Source organism: Acytostelium subglobosum (genome assembly GCF_000787575.1).
Source record: "Acytostelium subglobosum LB1 DNA, scaffold: scaffold25, whole genome shotgun sequence".
Classification (NCBI taxonomy): Eukaryota; Evosea; class Eumycetozoa; order Acytosteliales; family Acytosteliaceae; genus Acytostelium; species Acytostelium subglobosum.
In genome coordinates, this window is record NW_012236508.1 from 293,204 (window position 1) to 318,195 (window position 24,992).

The following is a 24,992-nucleotide window of genomic DNA, read 5'->3' on the forward strand; positions in this document are numbered from 1 at the left end:
TTGGTTCACCATGCTTGACGTGCGGGGTCTCCAAACACTGCCATAGCCTGCCCTCTGAATGCTTTATGGCCACTGTCCAAATGAAGCTTGTAGAGATATTTGATAAATTCTTCCTGTCCATTGTTGAACGCGGCCATGATGATGTTTGTAATGTCCTCTCTACTGAGGTACTTGGCGCCAACAGGTGACGTGGCGAATGCTTTGAACGTTGTGATGTATCCATGTTTGGCACATTTAACCAGCCCCTCTTCTTTGTTGATGTACCAGTTAAATATACCATGGTCCAACTCCATTGGCATGTTGTTCATGATGTACTCAACATTGTCTGCCAGGTTACAAATGATTGAGTGTGTCAGTACACTCCTACACAGATCTTTGAGGGAATAGAGACATTTGAACTCCTCATGCAGCATTCTCAACATGCCAACACTGATACTTCGTCGTCTGAACTTGATAATCTTGTCTCCATTGTTGTCTCTTTCTTCATGGATGAACATTGTCAATTGGCTTAGCAACAGTCGCACGAACTGTATGTTTCCAGTGTCGATGGCAATGTAAAGGTTGTCCAACACGATGTCTGTTGGCATGGCTCGGTATGATGAGTTGAGGTATAGCTCGAGCATGTCGATGTTGCCATGTTTGATTATTGATGTGAGCAATGTATTTACATCGGGTATCAATGATGGGCTCATGTTGTTGTTGTTGCATAGATATATGAACGCCTTTGTATTGTTGTGGCTTGCTGCATACAACATCAAACTGGTCATGAGCTTAATGTTGTCAGTTAGATCCGGATGTGATTGCAATGTCTAGATGAACATCTGAGTGGCATTGTATCTTAGCATCTCAAAGAGACTCCCATTTGTATTTAGCTTTGCGCCCTTGATTGTTGACTTTATCTTCATCTCCTGAGTGTTGTTGTCATTCGAGATTAATTGATTGATCTCAAGTGAAAGTCGCCTATGTATGTCACTGACCTGATCAAAGATCAGTCTACATAACCATCTATTATGGAGCACATAATGTATACTCTTGTCGTTATTCATTGTACAAGTATATATGTATCTATGTTTGATTGAATGAATGAATGGCCAGAGCCCTCAAAATCCCTAATTCGCACAATTCTTCCTCCTACAACTTTATATTTATGGATTCAGTGTATCGTATTTGATCATCGATACTGATGTGTCCCTTGTCTAAGAGATTCGTGAGAACTACCTTTTTACGGTGCTCAAGGTTGATTAAGATGTGGATACTCGACTACTATCCAACTTTGTGGCCTTTCGAGGGTACCTTGTCATTGGAGACACATAATCACTCATTCTTCACTTCTACACCTTCAAACAAATAGTTATGACAGGATATCATTGGAGACACATAATCACTCATTCATTCTTCACCTCTACACCTTCAAACAAATAGTTATGACAAGAACAGGCGAATTAATATTATCAAACGGTATCTCTTATCAAATACCAGCAAGGATTGATGGAGTTCAGACAACCCAGACTTTGACCTTTACACTTGATACTGGTGCATCTTACACGTAAGATGAAGCGTTCATCATGTTCTCTCGAATGTCTTACTGATATTATTTATTGTATCAGACAAATTTCGGAAGAATGTGCACACAGACTTGGATTGCTTGGACACCCTACATTATTTGGTAGAACACGCATAGCAAATGGTGCAGAGGCCAAGTTCTACCTCTCCGGGCAAGGATCTCAGTTCTAGGTGTAGAGTTGACAACAGTCGTCAAGGTGGCTCCTGGTGTGCCCTCCTTATTAGGACTAGAGACAATGCTCCTACTAAATCTACATCCAGATTTCTTACATGGATCATTCACCATTGATGACCACCCTGTTGACCTTCCGCACCTACCACCGCCTTTGCCAGTTGGAGCCGGTTTTCGTGTTCGTTGGGAGGATTGCCTTTCATCACTTGGCCTCAACGAGAGTGATCTTGTCCCTGTTCGTCAACTACCATCATTGACGTCCCATCAGTCTATTGGTGACTCTCAAGCTGCTATAGATCTTGGTATCACATTCAACCATTTCACTATCAACACTCTATCTCATCCCACTGGACTGTATTTGTAAATATTATCTCAACCATCAGTCTTGAAAGAAATCAAATAAATATTATCTCTGCAGACCAAATTGCAATTAATAAGTTGTAATTGTACAGAGGCACGATCTTCTCATTATTCAATGGTGTAAAGTTGTGATGCTGTTGATGTTGTAGTAGAAGACGAACAAACTGTTCATTCCAGTGTCAATGGCCAAGGCGAGATCTGAGTGAGACTGGGCAGATTGCGAATTGGTGTGATGGCTAGGTAGTGCTAGAGTATCTCCAAGTTGCCTTGTCTACACAAGTTGCAAACTGGCGAGGGACCCTATCTGGATTGTTAGTTGAATGAAAGAAATGATTGTTATTTACAAGGACATGTTGGGTTGCTGACCCTATTGTGGAGTCTGCTTGATATCCATCTTTAACAAAGACCTGATGGCTGTGGAATGGGATAGATACGACATCAGTCAGTCAGTTAGTAAGAACGAAGTGCAATGAGTGAATGATAAATGTACATACGCGATCTGCAAATTGGACACTTGATTGACACTGTCCTCATGGTCTCGGCACACTTGGAACAAAGACAGAAGTGGCGGCAAGGGATAGCCAACACATCCTTTGGCTCAACCAAACAAATAACACATTCTCGGTTATCCTCAGAGTTCTCCAATCCATAGATATCATGTATGATGTAGTTCTGATGATCAAGCTATCGTTTCCAAAGGTTTAAGATTGTACAATTAGTATCTATCTCTGTCGTTGACATGTTTGAAGTAATACTTACAACAATCTTTTGCTTCAATGGCTTGATGGCAAAGGTTTGGTCGTTGCAAGCTAGTAGAGTGAGGTAGGTGTACTGGCTTCGTACAATCTCCTCATTAGACTGTTGTTGCTTCTCCAGAGATACTACTGTAGAGCCTGATGTTGTTGTCGTGGAGGTAGTCGTTGTCGATGTAGATGTAGGTGGAGGTAACTGTTCATTCTTCTCATCTGCTACATAGGAGTCTAATATACATTGTTTGATTGAATAAGTGAGTGAGTGAGCGAATGATTGATTGAGTTGATTGATTGAATGATGCTACTTACTTGTCTTTATAGTTACAATGACGGGATATTGTACCCTATCGATGTTACACTTGGTCAGATCGACTTGTGTAAAGTTAGAGAGGTTAATATACTCTGAAGGTGATAATGAGAACTGTTGATTCAATCCATCTTGGAAGTAGAATGGTCCAAGTCTCAACTGTGATGAGATACTATATTATCAATGAATAAATGAACGATGTCAGTTATGAATGAGTATAGAGAGACGGGATGAAGATGGCTTACTTGTTGAGTGTATCTGTTCCAACGATGTGTACGTCTATTACACAAGGCTCTTCAGTGTCGAACTTGAACTTGATGTTGTAGGTACCCTCTACATTGTTTGTCTTATTGTCATCCTTATCCAATGTTATTGTTGTTGTCGATGTTGATGTAGTAGTTGTAGTTGAAGTACTAGTTGACTCTGAGCCAGAACCAGAACCAGAACCAGATGATGCTCCACTTATATCAATAACTACATTGCCATTACTATCACCATTACTATCACTGACCTCTTGTATTGGATAGTTATCTGCTACGACGTTTGTTGTTGTTGAGATTGGTTTGACGTCAATACGCTCAAAGACAACAGTGTCACGATGTAGATTGACACGACTGGATACATTCTTTGCAGCATATACCTGTGGCAGTATAGATGCCAACGGTGACATTTGCATTGAACTTGGTGATCCTCCGCCTCCAACATCATTATTGTTATTCGGATTGTCCACTGCTCCACCATTTGGATCAGCAACCTGTTCCTGTTGTTCCTCTGACAATCTAGGATATATTCCATTCTCCCATCTAGATCCACTTAATGCTGCACCCATACTTTATGTATCTAAGTAAGTAAGTAATAATACTATAATATCTGTTTATGTGTATGTATGTGTACAAGTAATAATAAAACAATCAATCTTTGACTTCCCCAATTTATGTAACCTTCGTTTGTTTGCTTTCTCCTCAAGGTGGGGTGGCGAATGCGTGGGGGAGTCATGGTCGCGAACCAACTTCCATGTCGTCTCATGACATGAGAGGCCAAGACACTGTGCCCCTGGGCCAATCAATCTTGAAGTATACATGCACAAACAATATCATCAGATTGTGTGAATGCTTGTGATGATTGTATCCATTGGTCATCTTTGATTGAGTATCGCATTGATTGGGTTGTGAAATGGATAAAGATAAGACTGTTGAACAATCGATCATTCAATACTGTGGAGTAGTAGGATGCCATTGATGATGGCGGTGTTGATAGATTGGTCAATCGTTTGGTCGACAAGTTATATCTCTTGAATGTATGATCGTGCGAGTTGAGTACATAGACGTTGCCATCATGTCCATCAATGGCACATACGGACATTGAATTGAGCTTTAGATCTTTGATGATTACAGATGTCTTCAATGTGTTTAGATTGAATGATAATACTTCTTGATATCTATTGCCAACACTGTCCATCTTGCCAACCACAATGATTGATTGAGTCGACTTGTTATAGGCTACACTAGGATTTGATAACTTATAAGGCAGAGTGCCAATATGTTTGAACTGTTGACATTCTATATCATAACAATCTACTCTATCAGAGTACCATTCCTTTATATTATCAATGCCTCCCATCAAGTAGATGTACTTGTCACCGTCATAACATGTTGACATTGATCTTCCACCAATCACTCCTACAATGTCAGCAGTATACCATTGTCTATCAGCCAATGAGTAACGAGAGTATGTCAGTGGTGATGAACTACCTCCAAACATATATACATTTCCACGAGCATATATAATTGATGTACCTGTACCAACATTATGAGAATGAATATCAATGATTGGCGTTGTTACCAACATTGATGTATTATCCAATGATTGAGTCCAGCACTCCTTACGACCAAACAATAATACCTGTCCATCCATGGATGTTATCTATCTCTTTGTTCAATGAGATGAACTTGCATGAATCATTCCAAATGGTCCCCCCTTTGGTTCAACTACATTCATTCAACTAATCAATCAAAGATACAGACAAAGAAAGAAAGAAAGAATGATGGACTTCAAACAATTGAGTAACTCGGATATTGGATGTATAGTTATATGGTTGGATAGAATTGATGTAGTTTGTTTGATCGTAACATGTAGAAGAATGTATGATGAAAGGAACAAATATGTACGATTCAACTATGATAACTATAATCATCAATTGTATAAAGTACCATCAATGATTAGAGAGTTGATCAAACAACAGATAAACAATCATACAGTGGATATGATAACAGGAAAGATTGAGCTAAGACTCAGTACCGAACCTCAGACCTCAACATATATAACATACGCGCAGTTCTTGAGATCAATGTCATCATCATTGGATGTCGGTGCCGACAAAGATCAAGTGATGAAAGATGCAACAAGTCTGAGATACTACGAACGATCCAATAAGCCACTCGATCAAAGGATTGTTGTCCACACTGGTCTGGTCGAGATCAGGTTTGACTGCGACTACAATAGACCGATCGAGCCAGGCACCCTACCTCCATCACTCAAGCAACTTCATTTTGGCACGGCCTTTAATCAGATGATCCGGCCCGGTGTCCTACCAAATACTTTACAAACATTGTTGTTTAGCTCCAATTACAACCAACCTTTGACGGTTGGTGTGCTACCATTATCCCTGACATTCCTCATATTTGGTTCACAGTTCAATCAAGAACTGCTGCCAGGTGTTCTGCCTCCATCACTCAAGAAGCTGATCCTTGGCAGCCAGTTCAAACGGAATTTTTTGTGCGATGTGTTGCCTCACTCCATAACAAGTCTTTACATTGGGTCTATATTCGAACAGATTCGGATTGACGGCCCTTTGCCACAATCACTCACACTCCTAAGGCTGAGCGAGAGACTGTCCAATCAACTCACATCAGACTTACTACCGAGTGGCATTATCGAGCTTGAAGTACCATCAAACTCATTGTTGATGGCACCTGGATCGTTACCATCAGGCCTAAAGACGATGAAGTTTGTTGGCTTACACCGCCAGCCATTGCCAATTGGTTTACTACCATCTACATTGACGTATCTACGTCTGGGACTGGAGTTCAATCAACCGATACCCATTGGTGCCCTGCCAGAAGGCCTCAAAACTCTCATCTTTCAATCAAAGTACAAGACTCACCTTGAGATAGGCACACTGCCAAACTCAATCACCGATCTCAACCTCATGTACCAAGCGGTCATCCCGACACAGCTCATCCCAACGTCTATTATAACGCTGACAATCGGCGATACTATCTATCCCATTATATGCAATGGTATCGATGTCTCACTCCCACACTCATTGACATGTCTCACGCTTGGCAACCTTTACAATAATGATATCACCCCTGGACTGCTGCCTCCATCCCTCACCCAGCTCTACCTGGGATCTTCATTCAACAAACCAATCGAACCTGGTGTGTTGCCTGGATCGATCACCAATCTAACCCTGGCGTCCACCACCTACACTCACCCCCTCTCATCATCCATCCTGCCAGAGATGCTACAGCACCTAACATTCTCAGTGGTTTGTGGCAAACCAGACAATCGCATCTTTGAGATCCAGACTGATATGGTGAAGATCACCATCTCTTTCACTCGACACAATCAACCACGTTGTTTCTTCAGGACATACCAAGACAAGTACTTGCTACGTACATTGTTCGAATGGATAACGGAGGAGCAATCATTGGTATCATGGATGTTGTCCGATGGTACCAGGGATCAATGGATGAAGATGGTGACAAGTTGTCCAATCTATGACATTTCAATGAAAGGTCTAATTGTATTGCCACACAACAAGCTGCCATTGAGGAGGTTGACTATACAATATGGCTATAACCCTACCACCCGGTTCCCCTTTCAAGCCAACAATCTAGTACAATGGCTAATGAATCACAAGTACGTTGACGAGTTAGGCTTCACAACCTTCTTTATAAAGGGTTGCCAACAAATGTCCATTCGCAAGATGAACAACACCATCTCGCCACTCTTTGTAATCAACAATCGATTGGAAGGTGGATACATCACTGTGGCCAAACTCGAGATGCTCCTCAAGGCCAAGCTAATCAACAATCATGTACTCTGTTTACCATAATCTACTTCCTTTCCATTCATCATTCGTCATTCGTTCGTTCGATTCATTCGTTTATTGAGTCCCCATATGGGGGTTCACGCATCCAGCTTGCTAACCTGCAGCACGATGTGTCTGTCTGTCAAAGGGGATGTTGAGAGAGAGGGAGAGGTGTCGATGTCATAGCCACAACTAGGATTATGATTGGCTAAGCTGTCGCTGCTGATGCTGCTGCTGATGATGCTGATGATGTTGTTTGCTTAATCAGTTGAGTTGTCGTCCAAGAAGAAGAAGTTACCATTGGTCTTTTGCTCCTTATCCTTGACAGAGTCCAACTTGTTGATACGTGGACGGAAGTTGGTTGGGTCACGACGGAAGGTGATGTCCAGGGACTTGAGGAAGGTGTTCATACCGGACAGCAACGACTGTGGGGCGTTGGCAGTGCAGTGCACAGAGGGCATACCGTCGTACACAATGACACGATCGGCAAGATAGGTGGCCATGATGAAGTCGTGCTCCACGATGAAGCCAGACTTGCCAGCGTGCAGAATGAATCTCTTGATGACCTTAGCGGCAATGATACGCTGCTCAGAGTCCAGGTAGGCAGAGGGCTCATCGATCAGATAGATATCGGCTGGCTGGCCGAGACAGAGGACGATGGCAACACGCTGCAACTCTCCTCCGGACAAATGGAGCACCTGCTGGTCGATGATGTTCTCGAGCGTCAATGGCTTGACGACGTCTGAGTTGAACTGTGGATGCATGAAGGTGTCGCGGATTCTCTTGTGGCAGAGCTCGCGCACTGTGCCTGGGAACTTGGGCGAGATCTTCTGTGGCTTGTAGCTGACGTTGAGCTCGGGGATGCTTGCGCCATCGTCGGGGGCCAGCTGGCCGGCCAACATCTTGATGAAAGTCGTCTTTCCTGTACCGTTCTGGCCGAGCATCACAATGATCTCAGAGTCGGTGAACTCACCGGCCTTGACGTCCAGCTTGAAGCCGTCCAGGGTCTTGGACATGGCGGGGTACTTGTAGAGGCAATGCTTCTTGACCTCCTCACCCTCCTCGGCCGTCTCGGACATCTTGAATGTCAGTGCCTCCTTACGGAATCTCATGTTCTCGGTCTTGATGAAACCGTTCAAGAAGATGTTGATACCATCGCGCACAGAGAATGGCAGTGTGACCACACCATATGCTCCTGCCGATCCGTACAAACAGCAGACAAAGTCTGACAAATAATCGAGGACACTAAGATCGTGCTCCACTACAATGATGTAACTGTTTGATTATGATTGAGATTGATTGATTGGATGGGAGTGTTAGGTTGAGACTCTGATGATGATGATGGCCTGGCGTCGACTACATACTTTGTTGGCTGAATCAGCGAGCGAATGACCTGGGCAGCCTTGAGTCTTTGCTTGACATCGAGATAACTGGATGGCTCGTCGAACATGTAACTATGTTTGATTGATTGATCGAATGATTAGAGTCTACCGTCACACATGATCCACCACCTGATGTTGAACAAGTACTTACATCTCAGCAGCCTGAACACAGACGACAGCGATGGCGAATCTTTGGAGCTCACCTCCAGATAGGACGTTGATATCCTTGTCGAGGACCTTGCGAAGGTCGAGTGCATCGATCATCTCCTCCTTGTTTCCAGTCTGTGACTTGGCGTCGAGAATAGCGCGCACAGTGCCTTGGACGGCCTTGGGCAGATTGTCGACGTACTGTGGCTTGATGAGCGCACGCATGTTCTCGAGGATCTTGGTGAAGTACGACTGGAGCTCGGAGCCACGGAAGAAGGTGAGGATGTCAGTCCACTCGGGGGGCTCGTCCCACACACCGAGGTTGGGCTTCAACTTGCCCGCCAGGATCTTGAGCGCCGTCGACTTGCCAATACCGTTGGTGCCGACCAGACCCAGCACTTGACCGGGACGGGGCGTGGGCAGACGATGCAGCTTGAAGCTGTTGGGGCCGTAACGATGCGTGGTGTCCTTTTGCAGCGACTTTGGCAAGTTGATGATGCTGATGGCCTCGAATGGGCACTTCTTGACACAGATACCACAACCGTTGCACAGCTCCTCTGAGATGTACGATATCTTTGATGTTGGCTTGACCTCAATGCAGAGCTTGCCCATCTTTACGACGGGGCAATTCTTCTTGCACTCCTGGCTACACTTCTTTGGCTTACATCTATCTGCTTGCACAATAGCAATACGAGTTAATTCATCTGCCATTATTATTCTCTTGAAACACAAGTGTATAACCTATATATTCGCTTCCTGTATTTGATTGATTGATAGATTGATTGATTGATCATACATATTTGTTATGTTTGATCGATTGAATGAAAGAATGAGTATTTGTTCACATGTTGTGTAATTGATCTTCTTGTCAACCAGTTGAGTTGGACCTGTCTGATCATGATCAAGTATGATGATCAATCAATCAAATAATATCGACTTAGTTTACCTTTAACTAAAGAAGAAGTAATCCTGTATATTATAGACACTACTGATAACACAATGTAATGTTTATCTGTGTTTATGTGTTTAAGTAAGTAAGTAATGCTTGAAGAGCTAATGTGATCGACACTCTCTTTCTCACCAACCCTTTGATGTGTTCAAACTGTCGCATCCTCACTCAGTCAGTCACCTCCAACCCACTCGTGTGTCTCGTCAAAGTCAACATACTTGAGAAGGGTGTTGTTAACAAAAAACAAAACTTCAATCTGAGTGAGAATGCACTTCATGAGAAGTATGTTGAGAAATAACGTTACATTGCTTGAAATGAAATAAAAATCTAAAATAATTAAAAGTTTGTGTGTGTAATACAGAATACTCGCACAAACGAACAACGTGTGTGGGGTGGAGGTGTGTGTGGGGTTGGCGAGACTCGATGACATGCCTTAATCAATCACTTGAGTTTGGTTCATCTTGCATCCATCCCCTAGATCCTATATCACTCTTACAATGTCGACCAAGACCAAGACCACTCGCGCCGAGCAGGGACCAATCTCCCGTGAATACACTGTCAACCTGAAGAGCAGACTTTTGGGATCGTACGTCATCATCATCATCATCATCATCATACGCAGGATATAGAGGATACAGGATACATGAAGCAGGATAGAGCGATACATTGGATACACAGATACATCGAATACAGGAGCTAACCTATGACCTATGATATAACTTCAATCAATCAATCAATAATAGATCCTTCAAGGATAGAGCCCCAAAGGCTGTCAAGCAGATCAGACAATTCGCTCAGAAGGCTATGAGCACCAAGGATGTCCGTATCGACAACAAGTTGAACTGCTTGCTCTGGTCTCAGGGTATCAAGAACGTTCCACACAGAGTGCGCATCGTCCTCTCCAGAAAGAGAAACGAGGATGAGAACGCCAGAGAGAAGTTCTACACTCTCGCCACCTTTGTCGCCACCAAGTCCTTCAAGGTATGTGTTATTATTATTGATTGACTCAATCAAACAATGATCACTAACATAATCAATCAATCAATCATTATTACTCAAACATAACAGGGTCTCAAGACCAAGGTCGTCACTGACAACTAAACGACTTTGATGTAAAGACATTATAGGATAGGAACAATAAAGTATCAACTGTTAAAACAAGTCGCGTACAAGGTCTTGTCCACAGGCATACAGGTCGACCATCATCATGGTCATTATGTTGGGAGAATGAATGTAACAAATGGGTCATGGCATGACCCCTCACTCTACCCTTGGCAAGTCCATCATAATGATTGATTGATTGATTGGCACATGGAAAATGGATATTATAACATGGAATGTTTATTAGTTATAAGTTAAGAGTTGGAAGCAAGGAAAGAAGGATGGAGGGAGTAGTTGATAAGGTTTGGAAATGGTTGTTTGGTTGTTGATTATGTGTGGAGGCTGGAAGTGATTGATGATTGATGATTGATGATGAATGACTACGCGTGTGTCCAGACCAATCCACACTAAATATATAAATGATGATGATAATCGATCGAATCTTAAACCAAACTAATCAATCATTAATGATTGATCTTCTGATTGACAAGCTCTTGAAAAGCATTCTCTGTACATCGCTTCAAGTCCTTGTAGCTGACCACCAGCAGTGACTGCTCGTCGCGAGACATCAGCAAGATCTTCTCCTGCACGCCGCAGTCCAGCTTGTTGAGCGTGTCCACCACATGGTAAAAGTCCAGCATGGGCGTGCCGTCCTCGTACACCTGGTGGAAGACATAGTCACGGAACAGCTTGAGGAGATAGCGGTCGCCTGTCTCGGACCACTTGGAGTCGACAGCCTCGAAAGACGGACGCTCGTTGATGAAGCCCAGCTTGGCGAGCAGACGGAAGAGTCGGCCGTTCTCGATCTCCTTGGTGAGCTCCGTCTCGAGGTCGTCGGTGTAGCTGTGCAGGTAGGCGTTCTCCTGCACGAGACGTGGCCCAATCAGCTGGATGACGTCGTCGATCGTCGGCAGGTTCACCGTGGGCTTGGTCAGCAGGAAGATCAGCAGGTTGGTGAACTCCTTGCTGTACTGGCTCTGCGTGAAGTCGATCCACTTGTTGAGGTTGGTGTTGTTGGCGCTCATCGCCGACTTGCAGGCCAGCGACAGGATCAGCCGGCCAAACAGCACCAGGTCCTCATGATGCAGCTGCGCCACGTTCTTTGGCGAGTCAAAGTTGACCACATCGAATATGCCCACGCCATTGATCCTTATCCTGTTCTTTCCAGTCAGCAGTATCTTTGATGGATGGATCACGCGGCACACCAATCCCGCCGAGTGCACCGCCTTCAGTGCCGACACAATCTGACAAATGAAGCTCCAAAGTATAGACTCGCTAATATTCGCGCCACTCTGTGTCAAGTACTTTGTTTCCAGTGTTTCCGAACCAGGATGATATTCATATGAAAAGAACAATGCTATTGTGATTGATTGATTGATCGTGAATGAGCGAGTGAGTGAGTGATTGATCGGACTTGCATCAAGCATGTTCACCATCATCACACACCAACATACAGTTATTGTCACCAAACTCCTTGCTGACGAATATCTCCTTAAGTGATACAATGTTTGGATGTTGGATGGTCCTCCAAGAGTCGGCAGCCTGAAGTGTGAACTCGTTGGAGAGACGGAAGCCTTCAACCCTTCGAATGACATAGGGCAGGCCATCAGTTGTGCTTATTGCCTTGTAGACTGATGTCGGATAGCCAAACATCACTCCAACCTTGTCGCGCGCAGTTTCGCTGTCCAGTGGATACAGAGAATGATACTTGTGCAGCATTGGTGGGATGCTTTCCAGTCGCGGGTCTAGGTCGTTTGAATGTCTGTGTCAATCCCAGGTTGTCTTGTTGTTTGTGTCTTCGACCCACTCACTCATTAAGGGAGTGACTTACCGTTTGGATCGAGCGTCGTATATTGCATCAGCTTCTGTTTCAGCAGGTCCTGTCGCAGTGTGTCCGACATGAAGAATGAGCTAAGGTATCTGTTTCCAAATTTGAGTCTCTGTTGTGGGATAGGGTATCCATGCATGTTGGTCAAGTAGGGATTGTACTGTTCCGTTTGATTGATTGAAGTTGAGTGAGTGAGTGAGAGATCGACGAGGGTCCATCAATCATTCAATCAAACATACGGGAGTCTTTAGGCTGTGCGGGGACATGTTGTATGAGTTGCGCTGTTGCAGTTGCATCTGTGCCTGCTGCTGTTGTTGGAGTTGCAGGATCTGTAGGGTCTGTTGCTGTTGCTGCTGCTGTTGTTGTTGCTGTTGTTGGTATTGTTGATAGGTCTGTGGTGGTTTGGCCTGTGCCTGTTGTACCTGTTGTTGTTGGTGAAGTTGCTGTTGCTGTTGTTGTTGTTGATACATAATATAGTTCGCTTGCTCGGCTGCTTGAAGATCGATAGTGTCGTCATATCCATGCTCAATCCATGGTTGGTGAAGTTGCTGTTGCTGCTGTTGTTGCTGTTGCTGTTGCTGCTGCTGCTGTGGCTGATAATGTCTATTGATACTTATATTCTGCATTGGACTAATGATTGATGATGGATCTCTGTTTCAATGATTGATTGATTGATTGATTTAGTGAGTGAGTGATCGAGATATTGGTCATAGGTGATCACACTTACATATGCTGTTGTTGTTGTTGTTGCTGTAGCAGATGATGATGTTGTTGTACAGACATTGGAGACATCTGTGACTTGGGCTGGAAGTTTGATTTACTGTTGACTATAGGTGAGATCATCGGATGATGTGGCGAACCTGTATTCATACCAACACCATTGATCTGTCCACCTCCTCCACCGCCAGGTGTATTGTTACCTGTATTACCGCCACCACTTGTACTGTTTGGTTGACTCATGATCACTTCCTTCCTTCTAGTTTGTTTGTTTGTTTGTTATACAGTTACAAATATAAATATATATATAGTAATAAGAGATCAACTAGTGTGAATAAATGAGAGAGAGAATGAATAATCTAGTTAACTTCATTCAATCATTCACACAAGTCAAAGAGTTTGGTGTGTTTGTGGGGGGAGGAGGTAACTGATCATCACGAACTACAACACAATGAAAGAAACATTATTGATCGTCACAAGATAACTACTTGTCCTCGGGTATTCAATACATTCAGTATTCACTCGATCACATATTGGAACTATTCCATCACTCAATCAATCAACATATCTTGTAAAGGACTCAATCCAATCAAACAATCTATCATTTAATGAATAGACAACACATCCAGATTAAGCGGTAGATATTGATATAGATATTGATAAAGACGAGGTTACATACTCAGGACTCTTGAGCACAAGTACCAAGTTAGTGGAATAGTCTTCAGACTGTTGTGGGTGTTGTTGACAAAGGGAGAAGTTGAGATTATTTGAGGAAACAAGCTCGTCTGCTGAGGTGTGTTGTTAGACAATGTATGCCACCACATTGTTATCAGAACTCCATTCATTCTTCATAAGTTAGTTACTACATACTATACAGATAATAATATGGCAACAGTAGAGGTAGTGGACATGGACGATGGAGTTCAGCTCCCACCCGGTCTATCATTGTTGACAGACTTTATAACAGAGGAAGAGGAGAGAATACTTGTGGATAATATTGACAAGTCAGAGTGGAAGACAGAGATTGCTAGAAGGACACAGCAGTATGGTTATCATTATTGTTATAGATTGAGAGGTGTCGATGAGTTGGATGACCAGGGTCAGCCCATGACCCCACCAATTCCACAATACCTCCAGTTCCTTGTCGATAGACTGGCTGCCACGCCACAGATACCCGTTGGCATGGACCAGATAATCATCAATGAGTATGAGCCTGGCCAGCAGATCAAGCCGCACATCGACTCCACCAAGGACTGGGATGCCTGTGTCGTCAGTCTAAGTTGTCTATCTGATTGGCGAATGGTATTCATACCAGAGGTATGTTTTGTTGTTGGCAAGGTTGGTTTGATTGAGCATTGGCTAATGAATGAATGATTATGAATCAATAGGATGATGACAAGTCGAAGGAGGTATCAATGGTCTTGCCTAAGCGATCGCTCTTGGTTCTAAAGGGCGACGCGAGGTACAAGTGGAAGCATGGCATTCGCTCACAGGTCAAGGTTGGAAGGCGTGTATCCCTAACATTCAGACATTACATTGGTAGTGGCGGAAATAGTTAATTGATTGATCGATTGATTGATCGAATAATATATATATATCTCTCTGTATTTTATCGGACTGATTCCAACCATTTATTTCTGCTTGTCCTTTGGAACAGTGAACGCTGTAATCTTGAGTATCGAGCACATCTCCTCGATGATGCCTTGGGTAAAGTGACAGATGAATGACAAGCTAACAGAGAATAGTATCCACAGTGCAACAGGTTCCTCGACAATACTATTATCATTGGTAAGATGGATATTGGATATGGTCAGTCACTCATTCATTCATTCATTCATTCATTTGTCGCAATGTAATTAATTGTAACTTACATGTATCCCTGGTTGGCAGCGATGGAGTTGGCAACGGCCATTGCAAGGAATATCAGTGGCTTGTAGAACAATCTAAAGTCCTCTGAGCAGATTCTCTGTACAATGCATCGGCACTATGTGTTGATGATGTTAAAWTGAGTTAGACATTATCCTTCTTGCGCGGAAATACATTCGCCACACGCGGAAACACATTCGCCACTCGCGGAAACAATGATACATACGGATAAATATGAGAATATAAATGTAAGACTAAGTATATGCATGATGGGGAACTCAATGAAGAGCCCAGGTGATATGGCAATCCAGAGGAACTCCATAAAGAGGAAGCTGGTGAATGGCAACAGCTGTGAGAATGCAGTGATGAGACTGATGTCCATGCCAATAGCCTTGCGTACGCCAGAGAACACGGAGCAGAATGAGGTGTACATAGACATGCCCGTCATCACAAGGAACAGCAGCTCCTTCAACTGGCATGTGTAGCCGGCCACCGTCACGGCCTGGAACCAGAACTGCTGGCCAAACACGCCAGAGATGCAACACAGCGAGATGACGGCGACCTCTGCTTCCGTGGGTCCATTGAACATGCCCAATATCAGTTCATGAGTGAAGTACTCCTCCCAATGTGCCATATAGAATGGTATAGTCGACAAGATGAACGTGAGTAGTATGTCCCATTTTGATTGTCCAACAGATATACCAACTACCAATGCAGCCAACTGATTGATTGAATGATTGAGTGTGAGTTAGTGTGAGTATGAGTGATCGATCAATCAGGATGGGATAGTTCCAGTGGGCGTGGTGGGAGATAGTACGTACACCAACAGTGAATGAATCACAACCATGATCAAAGAGCTCGCCTAGTGGTGATGAGGTCTTGGTACGACGTGCTTGTTTACCATCGATATTGTCCATCATCATATAAGTGAATATCAGGAAGCCTGCTGCAAAGTGGACCCATCTAACATTTGAATCATCCTTTGGTAGACCATCAGTATTGGTACCAATATAGTACGACATAAGTACCACTGCCAATATGTTACAGACGAATCCTGTTGCTGTCACCTACATCACATGTGATTGAATGATTGATTGATCATGTGATTGATTGAGTGTGAATGAGTGCTGGTTTACGTGACTTGACAACTAACTTAGTTTGTACTTACAAGGTTGGGATGAAATGACTTTGGAAACCATTCGACAATGACGTTGCAGGAAGGTGAGATGATGTATTTGTAAAGTAGTGAGTTGTCCACGGTACTTCCACCTTTGTACTGAAGCAAGTTCGATCTGCCCTTCTCTGTAATGTAACCCATGATTGATTGATTGACAGACTATGTATATATATGTATATATGTATATATATTAACTGTATGAATATGGTTTGGAAGCGAGACCAATGACTGATCAGACACATGCCACCCACATTACTCAATTGTGTACCTTTTACAAAATTCTCGTTTTTTGAATAAATTCATAAAAAATAAGAATTCAAGATCTTTTCAAGTTCAAGTCTGACTTGACTTTGTTTTTGAAGATCGTAGTGATAGAGCTAGAGATAAAGATAAAGATAGAGATAAAGATAGTCATAGAGATAGAGATAGAGATAGAGTATAATGATGACTGAGCAACAAGAACAACTGGAAATTAGATCATTGATTGATACACCTTTTGAAGAGTTGGTTACATGTCTTAGAGTGTCATTCATTGATTATGTGGTCAACTTTCAAGAGGTACCAGTGGAGTATTGGAGGAAAAGATGGGACTGTGCCGGTATAAATTATGATATATCATTCGGTGCATTTGAAAGATCATCAAACAAATTGGTAGCATTCGTCTTGTTGGCAGAGGGATTACACGAGGGCGCAAAGACCGCCTTCAACTGTGCCACTGGCGTCATCCAACAATTCAGAGGACAGCGACTTGTAAACACAATCTTCCAACATGCCATCCCAATACTCAGACAACAATACCAAGTCACCAAGCTACTACTCGAGGTCGTATCAATCAATGAGCGTGCCGTGCGTGCTTACAAACGCGTTGGATTCAACATCGAGAGGACATTGCCATGTTACAAATACACTGGTGCCGCGGCTGCTGTTGCCGTTGTACAAGGCAAGGACATTGTAAAGACCGAGGGCAAGGACGTGGACTTTGGTCAGTTGGCACATCAGTTGTACGCACCGACATGGGAGATGCGACTGAGTTGTTTGGAGAAGAATAGGGACAATGTCGAGTGCTGGAGTGTCGTGGGATCGACTAGTTATGTGTTGGTCAACAAGGCATACTCAAACATTGTACATTATAGATTCGACACTCGTGATGATGGCCTGGCATTGCTTGGCGCAGTGCTGGCCAGCCATCCATCATTCAAGTGCAATCACTCTGATGAACGAGACCAATTGGCCACATCTGTGTTTGAATCAGTTGGCATGGAGAAGTACTTGCAACAATACGAGATGGAGATGACCATCTAAGGATATTAATTAAGTTATTTATTTGGTATGTAGTACAACAACAATTATAATAATAAATAGAGTCGTCGATCAATCAATCAATCAATCATTTGGACATCATTGAGATGATCACCAGAACAAGTAGAATGATTCCACCTAGCACTACATAGTTGGTTGGCACACCGCCACCGCCACTGCCACCGGCCGAACCACTCTTGGCCTGCTTGGCAAGACGGTCCTCAAGCTGATTGATCTTCTCCTTGAGCTTGGTCTCCTGTTCCTTCAGTCTCTTCTCCACATCCACTTCGCTGACCATGGCGCCGCCGTCGACGCTGTTCGAGCCCGAGGCGTCGGTTGACTTTTGAAGCTTGCTCAACTCGCCTTCAGCTCGCTTGGCGCGGTCCTCAAAGTTGGTCTGCAGCTCCTTGAGCTTCTTCTCCAGTGCCAGGTTCTGATCCTTGAGGTCTTGCGTCGTCTTCTCGAAGCGGTCCTTGGCCTGCTTGACGCGGTCGTCCTCCTCCTTCTGTCCCTTGCTCAGCTTGGCGTTGAGCTGCGTGATCTGATGCGTCAGCTCGGACACCTTGCTCACCTCCTCCTGATGCTGACGCTCCAGCTTCTTGTGGTTGTCGATCAACTCCTTGATCTGATCGAATGTCAACTTGAGTGAGTTCCACTGTGTCTCCACGGTGTATAGCTTCTCCTTCAGCTTCTTCTTCTCAGCCGACTCTGACTCCATCTGGCCCATCTTCATCTTGAGCGTTGACAGCTCGGACTTGGTGACACTCAGCTCATTCTCCAGTCTTGACTGTGCCTGTGATTGAGTTTGTGATTGAGTCTGGGTTTGCGCCAACTTCTCATTCGCCTCCTTGAGTCCGGCGATCTCAGTCTCGAGGGCCTTCTTCTCAGCCTCCAATGTGGCGGACTTGGACTCCTTGTCTGTGACCATCGCGCCAAGCTCGGTCTTGAGCTTGGACAACTGTGCGTCCAACTCTGCGCTGTGCTCTTGCTTCAGGCGATCGACTTCACTGATGTGGTTGTTCTTGACAGAGGTGAGCTCAGTGTCCTTGGCAAGTTGGTCGCCTTTTAGTTGGGACACCTCAGCCTTGATTCGCTCCATATCCTCTATGACCTTATTTTTTTGTTGTTGCTTCTCGGATAGCACTGCTTCATGCTGGCCAGCCTGCTCCTGGAGTCTGACAAACTGTACTTGTACCTCCCTCAGTCGACTGACCTCGTCCAGCAGTCCCTGCTTGTCCTCGGTGGCCTGGCTCTGGGTCTGTGCCAAAAGTTTGATATGGTGGTCCGTCTTCTCATTGGCAGCGGCACAGATGGCTTCCAACTCCTTCAACTGCTCCTGTAACTTGACCTTCTCGTCAGACAGCTGGACAGTCTGTTCAGTGACCTGTTGATGTGCAGACTGTAGTGCGACCTCTGCTGCGCGTACCAGCTTCAGCTCCTCATTGGCGCGGTCCACATCGTTCTGAAGCCTCTGGCGCTCGCTCTCCACCTCGGCATTCTTGTCTACATACTCCTTGCTTTGCTGGTCGAGTTGGCTGTGTGCCTGATTCAACTGGCCTTCCAGTTGCTTCAATGTGTTAAGCTCGAGCTTGGTCTTTTCGAGCTCGTCAACAAGCATCATCTCCTTCAGGGCCACCTCCTTGTTCTGTTGGTTAACTTGCTCGTGTAGTGAGGCCAGTCTGGTCTCAATCTCCTTGAGTCGTGCTAGCTCGGTATCCTTCTCCTGGATGAGGGTGGTCTGTTGGCCAAGCTGTTGTTTGAGGTCGTTCTCCGCCTGGATCACACGTCCCAACTCCGCCTTGGCCGCAGCCAACTCGTCGTTTGATTGATTGTTGCTTGTACCGTGCTCTTGGATCCTGGCCTGAAGACTAGCCTCCACGTCCTTGAGTCTCTGCAGCTCTTGCTTGGATTGCTCAGCCTCTTGTTGCAGGCGGGTCTTTTCCTCGTGTGCCGCAATGTCGCGTTGCTCAGTAAGCTTGGTCTGTTGATCGAGACGCTCTTGTGCTGCGGCCAAGCTGGCCTCAACCTGTTGCAACCTGGTCAGCTCCGACTTGGTCTTGTCGACCTCGTCCTGAAGGCGAGACTTCTCATCGCTCAGCTCCTTCTCTTTGTCAGTGTACTGTGCACGATGCTGCTCCAACTGCTCCTGGACAGTCGCAAGCGACTGCTCTGCGGTCCTGACCCTCTCCAGTTCTTCTCTGGTGCTCTGAAGCTCGCCTGCCAATCGTGATCGCTCCTCGGCCAGCTGGGTCTCCTTGTCTCCGAGCTGCTTGGACAACTGATCGGCGTGCTGCTGTACCTTGTCCAGCTCAGCCTTGGCACGGCCCAACTCCTCTGTCAGGCGGTTCCTCTCCTCGGTCGTGGCATCACTCTGTTGCTGGGTTGACTGGCCTTGCTCCATCAGACGTGCTAGGTCCTGCTTGGCGGCCTCCAGCTCTGTCTGGATTCTATTCTTCTCGCTCAGTACCTCATCCTTCTCACGCTGCACGTTGGCCACATCGCCATTTATCCYTTTTMATCAACTGTGCTTGCTCCTCAGTCTTGGCACGGGCTTCACCATGGTTGGATGTGAGCGACTCAATGTCGCGGCCAAGTCTTTGGAGGTCCTCCTCAAGCTTCAGTTTGTGTTGAGTTAATTGGTTGACCTCTCCATCCTTTTGCTCGCACATGGCCGCATGTTTGGCCAGCTCCTCCTGTAGCTGTTGGACCCTAACATTCGCATCGCTGTCTTGTGAGGCATTTGCATCGCGCAACCTCTGGAGCTCAGTGTTGATTGATTCAGAATTCCTCTTGAGTTCATCCAGCTGCTTGTCCTTCTCGGCGATATCGTTTGCATGTGTGTTGATACGCTCGTCCAACTCACGTTGAAGTTGTTCCTTCAACTTGGATACTGTGTCCAACTCCTCCTGTGCCTTGGSCAATGTTCGCAGTCAACTGGGTAGAATTGGCAGCAGTCTGATTCTCCAGCTCCTGTATCTTGGCACGAAGTTCCACCAAGGTATTCTGGTCAACAACGTTGTTGTCCTTATATTGACGTAGTTCTGCAATGTCTGTGGCCAACCTCTGTGCCTCATCCTTCAAGGTATTATTGTCGGCTTGGGCTTTGGCCAGTTGTTCGGTAATAACCTGTGCTTCCTTGTTGGCATTGATGCATGTTCTGATCTTTTGAGCGAGCATTCCACCATCCTCTCCACCATCAACACTCCAGACATGATCTGGTTGTTCAAACTCGTCCAATAAGTTACGCAACACCTCCTTTGACTTGTTCCTCTCATCAGCTTGTTGCTTGTCTTTCTCTACAATCGCTTGCTCCAGACTCTGGACCTTCTCCTGAAGTTCTGTCACTCTTGTGTCTGGTTGTGGCTGTGGCTGTGTCTGAGTTGGTGCCTCCTCCTGTTGTTGTGTCGCCTGTGGTTCAGCTTGTGGCTGAGCCTGCGGACGTGGGGACTGCTCAAGTTGTGTAGTTGGTGCCTGAGGTTGAACCTGTGGCACCTGCTGTGTCTGTACCTGTGGCACTTGCTGAGGGGATTGTGGAAGTGGTGATTGTTGGAATGGAACACCACCAGTAAGGTCATCACTGCTCATTGTTGGGAAGAGCTTCATGGTCTTGATGGGCGACGGCATGATAGAGACGGCAAACTTCTTGGGAGTGTCAGCCGCGTCTCCAGACTTTGGATAGATCTTGGGGAAGAGTGACAGATAAGTCATCACACAGGCCTCATCTGGCTGATCAACGACATCCTTTGCCTCCAATATGGCTGGAATGTTCAACTCTGACCTGGCCGTATCAAATGCCAATTGCAGGTTCTGTAACTGCTCCTCTGGATTGAGTGACTCAAACTTAATCGCCTCTGGAACCAACTTGTGTACAAGTGCGCACATTGCCACTCCATCCTTGAAGCTGTTGAATAGAATGTTAGAATCATGTGATCTAGTCAGTTGGAACCATCAATCAATCAAACATACCTGTTGTTAAAATCATTGATCTTGATTGGATACTCGGATAGGTTACTGCGGAGCCATTGGAGTAGTAGCTCGTTGGTGGTGGCAGGCTTGCCTTTGAGTGGTGGCGTGCCATTGCCAGTGGGCGTGACGGCTGGAATGGTCTGGATCTGGTAGGACTTGATCAGAGTCCACATCATAGTGAGGATGGCCTTGAGATTGCCATCGACAAGATCCTCGGCACAGCAACCAACATGTTTGATACCCTCGTCGGTTATGAACTTTAGGCTCAGATTGATGTTGTTGGCTTTGTGAACACGATTGTTTAGGAACTTGGACAACTTGGACACCAACACAATCTTGCCACTTAGTATCTCCAACAAGTTGGCCAGCAGTACACCATCGCTGAGCTCTGTCTGCAGATCATTGAGTTGCAGTCCTCTAAGTCCCAAGTATATATTACACCATCCAGTGAATACCTGTTTGAGTTGTTGGTGTTGGTGTGAGTGTGAGTGTGAGTGTGTGTGTTGCCAATGTGTAGCCGACATGTTTCCAATGTAGTCAACATACTCTTTTCTGTTTCTCCAACCAAGTTTCCATCTGTTATTGATCTGTTGTTATGTATATAGTATTATTATATGTATGATGGATGGATGAGTATGTTTGTAAGAGATGGATGAATGAATGATCGACCAAATGAAATAAAGTTCCAAAGAAAGGTTATTTTTGTTTATACAAAAGATATTTAAAGAAGCATATGGATAAATATAAATGATTGTTATGATTGATGTGAAGGTCTGATCATGTGGATTGATCAATACTCTTGCCCCTCTGTCTCTGTTGCTCTCTCCGCCCTTACTTTGACTTTGATGGAGAGTGAGGTGGGTGGTACCACCCCACAATCACATAAATCCAACCAACAACCTTTGGTTGAGGTGTTGTTGATCAATTTATTTGAATTTGATGGAGTGTGGAGTCGTGTGTGATGCAAAGGGCACCACATTGCCATATTGGCGATCACATTGGCTATCTTGAAGTAAACATTGATTGATTGATTGATTGAATGAATACATTACCACTCCACTCTCCAACAGAGTACTTAAATACACTACTACTACCAATCTACTCTACACCACTTATGTATGTTTGACCTTGACACGTAGACAGAGAGGTGTTCATGCCTTGACCTTCTTGGCTTTAGCCATGGGTTTGGATTTGTCAACTACCTTGGCGACATCTTTGGATGCAGAAGTGTTCAATTCCAACACATCTCCTTTTGTTGGTGACGCTTCTGTGGCAAATGAGTTGTTATCAAGTTCAGGATGATCCACCTCCACCTTGTCATCTACCTCCGATGATGGTCTAGACTTATCCGCAGCTGCTGGCAGTTCATATATTGTTCCACCTCTTTGATTGAAGCTCTGGCAATATCTACATCTGAACTCTGATTGATTGATTGATTGAATGTTAGCATTGATTTCTATTAAGTGTGATTGAGTTGTGGATGATGTAAACGTACGGATTGAGGCCAACTCGCTTGATGGAACGTATCCATTGTGACTGTGACACTTGGCACAGATGATTGGTGATCCATATCTTGGACCATCATTGATGAGATAGTCCACAATCTTGTCAAAGAATGATCGTTGTTGTTGTTGTTGTTGTGGTGACTGTGTCGGCGTTGTCGGTTGTTCCGACGATGAAGATGTCTTTGAACCACCTCTACCGCCTGGTGTTCTCATTGGTGAGGTAGGCGCAGTGGTGGCAATGGTAGCCGCACTAGATTGAGACACCGAGTGACGTTGTCTAATATTCGAACTATCCGGTGATTGAATCAATGCCGCATTGTTACGAGTGTTTGTGTTGTTCTGTCTATTGTTGACAGGAGTGTTACTATCATGTGCAGGTGATCCTCTATTGCCCAATGGTTGTGGTGATGTTGTAGTCGTCGATGATGATTGGGAGCTCTTCCCTATAAAGGTTGGAATGGGTTGGTCAGTAACTGTACTTCATATTCATCACTTTCTTTCAATAACCCAACACATACTCTTCATCAATGCGTTATACTTGTCAATTAGCTTTTGAGTGTTCTCATAGTCTGTCTCCTTCTTACGGTCATTTATCCTCTTTATCATCTGTGCCTTAAGTGCAACCAATGTTCTCTCCTTCCTTCCAATAAAGTAGCAATATGTAGAGTTGATCGCCCTTGTGAATATGTACACTCTGTATCATTGATTGAATGAATGATGAGTCATGAGGATAGGTAATGGATCCACTACTTCACTTACATGAATGGTAGTATGACTAGAGATGCAATGTGAAGCAGTTGATAATGTTGGTCTCTTCGTGAGTTTAGGTATACCCATGCAATCAACACCAACTCTAGCATTATGCCAAAGATAATGGTACGTCGTACCAGTCTTGATTGTACACCACGAGCATTCGATACCTGTGCCTCATACTTTAGTATCTTCTCCTCAATCTCTACCAACTCCTTCTCGAATGACTATTATTGTTTGTGTTTGTTGAATGGATGTTAGTGCACTTGTTTCTTGGAACTGGTTGGATGTTGAGCTCAAACACCAACACAACACTCTTCACTTGTGTCATTATTATTATTACCTTCCCCTTTGATAGTAGTACACCCATTAGTTATAAAGATAATAACTAATCTAGAGATATTAAATATTATTATTAATAGAGAGACTGATGTGATTATGTATATATTTGATCATCGAGGTATGCCTTTGTATGTAGGTAAGTGTACACGTCAAGATGTATGTATGATTACAACAGCGATGGTTTGGGAAATGGATAATGAGAGTGTGAAACGATTCGTAAGATACTTCGGCAGCAAGTTCACCCACTGTTGTATTTGCGCGGGGTCGATTCATCACAAACAAAGGGGTGTTAATGCTAAATATGATTGTGTGGTTTGATCGTTTAGTATGTGACCATCATTTTCCAATTGAAATAACCTTGGAGCAAAGGAAAAGATCACATTGGAATTAATCCAGCCCTTAAAAAGGCAATAGGATTCGACACCTGCAGGATTCGAACCTGCGCCCCCTAAGGGATTTGATTTCGAGTCAAACGCCGTAACCACTTGGCTAAGGTGTCCTGTTTCCTACCGCCACTCCCTGTTCTGTTTATAAGGAAATATTTACACTATTAAAAAAGACGAGAGTAGGAATTTAAACAAAAAACAATTAAAAAAAATTAGTTGTACCCTATTATGAATATTTGGAAAAATTCGTTGGGGTCATTTTCCTCACCCTTAAAAGGAAACTCCTCCGCCCCTGTCATATAACTGATCAATGATCAACACTTAATA

General features: G+C 44.4%; 12 protein-coding genes across 12 annotated transcripts; 4 read left to right on the top strand and 8 right to left on the bottom strand.

The window, feature by feature from the left end:
* Positions 1 to 5: 5 nt before the first annotated feature.
* On the bottom strand, positions 6 to 692 carry SAMD00019534_100760 (hypothetical protein; the record flags this gene model as incomplete). Its single annotated transcript, XM_012894715.1, has 1 exon — positions 6 to 692. One exon carries the CDS (start codon positions 690 to 692, stop codon positions 6 to 8), a length of 687 nt encoding a protein of 228 aa, XP_012750169.1.
* A 1,770-nt stretch (positions 693 to 2,462) lies between these two features.
* SAMD00019534_100770 (hypothetical protein) lies at positions 2,463 to 3,983 on the bottom strand (the record flags this gene model as incomplete). The annotated part of the gene is made up of 5 exons (XM_012894716.1): positions 2,463 to 2,509; positions 2,590 to 2,779; positions 2,855 to 3,075; positions 3,157 to 3,326; positions 3,400 to 3,983. The coding sequence occupies 5 exons, from the start codon at positions 3,981 to 3,983 to the stop codon at positions 2,463 to 2,465; spliced, it is 1,212 nt and encodes a 403-aa protein (XP_012750170.1).
* Positions 3,984 to 4,216: 233 nt separating this feature from the next.
* On the bottom strand, positions 4,217 to 4,915 carry SAMD00019534_100780 (hypothetical protein; the record flags this gene model as incomplete). Its single annotated transcript, XM_012894717.1, has 1 exon — positions 4,217 to 4,915. The coding sequence occupies one exon, from the start codon at positions 4,913 to 4,915 to the stop codon at positions 4,217 to 4,219; it is 699 nt and encodes a 232-aa protein (XP_012750171.1).
* Positions 4,916 to 5,399: 484 nt separating this feature from the next.
* Positions 5,400 to 7,268, top strand: SAMD00019534_100790 (hypothetical protein; the record flags this gene model as incomplete). Its single annotated transcript, XM_012894718.1, has 1 exon — positions 5,400 to 7,268. A coding segment is annotated over one exon (1,869 nt), but the record flags the coding sequence as incomplete, so codon positions are not given.
* Positions 7,269 to 7,516: 248 nt separating this feature from the next.
* On the bottom strand, positions 7,517 to 9,514 carry SAMD00019534_100800 (hypothetical protein; the record flags this gene model as incomplete). The annotated part of the gene is made up of 3 exons (XM_012894719.1): positions 7,517 to 8,525; positions 8,615 to 8,704; positions 8,784 to 9,514. Coding segments are annotated over 3 exons (1,830 nt in total), but the record flags the coding sequence as incomplete, so codon positions are not given.
* A 711-nt stretch (positions 9,515 to 10,225) lies between these two features.
* Positions 10,226 to 10,829, top strand: SAMD00019534_100810 (hypothetical protein; the record flags this gene model as incomplete). The annotated part of the gene is made up of 3 exons (XM_012894720.1): positions 10,226 to 10,314; positions 10,472 to 10,709; positions 10,797 to 10,829. 3 exons carry the CDS (start codon positions 10,226 to 10,228, stop codon positions 10,827 to 10,829), a joined length of 360 nt encoding a protein of 119 aa, XP_012750174.1.
* A 464-nt stretch (positions 10,830 to 11,293) lies between these two features.
* Positions 11,294 to 13,617, bottom strand: SAMD00019534_100820 (hypothetical protein; the record flags this gene model as incomplete). The annotated part of the gene is made up of 5 exons (XM_012894721.1): positions 11,294 to 12,186; positions 12,284 to 12,574; positions 12,661 to 12,817; positions 12,897 to 13,308; positions 13,385 to 13,617. The coding sequence occupies 5 exons, from the start codon at positions 13,615 to 13,617 to the stop codon at positions 11,294 to 11,296; spliced, it is 1,986 nt and encodes a 661-aa protein (XP_012750175.1).
* A 642-nt stretch (positions 13,618 to 14,259) lies between these two features.
* On the top strand, positions 14,260 to 14,933 carry SAMD00019534_100830 (hypothetical protein; the record flags this gene model as incomplete). The annotated part of the gene is made up of 2 exons (XM_012894722.1): positions 14,260 to 14,691; positions 14,763 to 14,933. The coding sequence occupies 2 exons, from the start codon at positions 14,260 to 14,262 to the stop codon at positions 14,931 to 14,933; spliced, it is 603 nt and encodes a 200-aa protein (XP_012750176.1).
* Positions 14,934 to 15,005: 72 nt separating this feature from the next.
* Positions 15,006 to 16,558, bottom strand: SAMD00019534_100840 (hypothetical protein; the record flags this gene model as incomplete). The annotated part of the gene is made up of 5 exons (XM_012894723.1): positions 15,006 to 15,150; positions 15,246 to 15,358; positions 15,467 to 15,961; positions 16,062 to 16,307; positions 16,409 to 16,558. The coding sequence occupies 5 exons, from the start codon at positions 16,556 to 16,558 to the stop codon at positions 15,006 to 15,008; spliced, it is 1,149 nt and encodes a 382-aa protein (XP_012750177.1).
* A 303-nt stretch (positions 16,559 to 16,861) lies between these two features.
* On the top strand, positions 16,862 to 17,719 carry SAMD00019534_100850 (hypothetical protein; the record flags this gene model as incomplete). The annotated part of the gene is made up of 1 exon (XM_012894724.1): positions 16,862 to 17,719. One exon carries the CDS (start codon positions 16,862 to 16,864, stop codon positions 17,717 to 17,719), a length of 858 nt encoding a protein of 285 aa, XP_012750178.1.
* Positions 17,720 to 17,804: 85 nt separating this feature from the next.
* SAMD00019534_100860 (hypothetical protein) lies at positions 17,805 to 22,258 on the bottom strand (the record flags this gene model as incomplete). Its single annotated transcript, XM_012894725.1, has 5 exons — positions 17,805 to 20,198; positions 20,431 to 20,628; positions 20,843 to 21,617; positions 21,683 to 22,137; positions 22,229 to 22,258. 5 exons carry the CDS (start codon positions 22,256 to 22,258, stop codon positions 17,805 to 17,807), a joined length of 3,852 nt encoding a protein of 1,283 aa, XP_012750179.1.
* A 575-nt stretch (positions 22,259 to 22,833) lies between these two features.
* SAMD00019534_100870 (hypothetical protein) lies at positions 22,834 to 24,307 on the bottom strand (the record flags this gene model as incomplete). Its single annotated transcript, XM_012894726.1, has 5 exons — positions 22,834 to 23,102; positions 23,178 to 23,630; positions 23,706 to 23,881; positions 23,947 to 24,164; positions 24,281 to 24,307. 5 exons carry the CDS (start codon positions 24,305 to 24,307, stop codon positions 22,834 to 22,836), a joined length of 1,143 nt encoding a protein of 380 aa, XP_012750180.1.
* Positions 24,308 to 24,992: the final 685 nt, after the last annotated feature.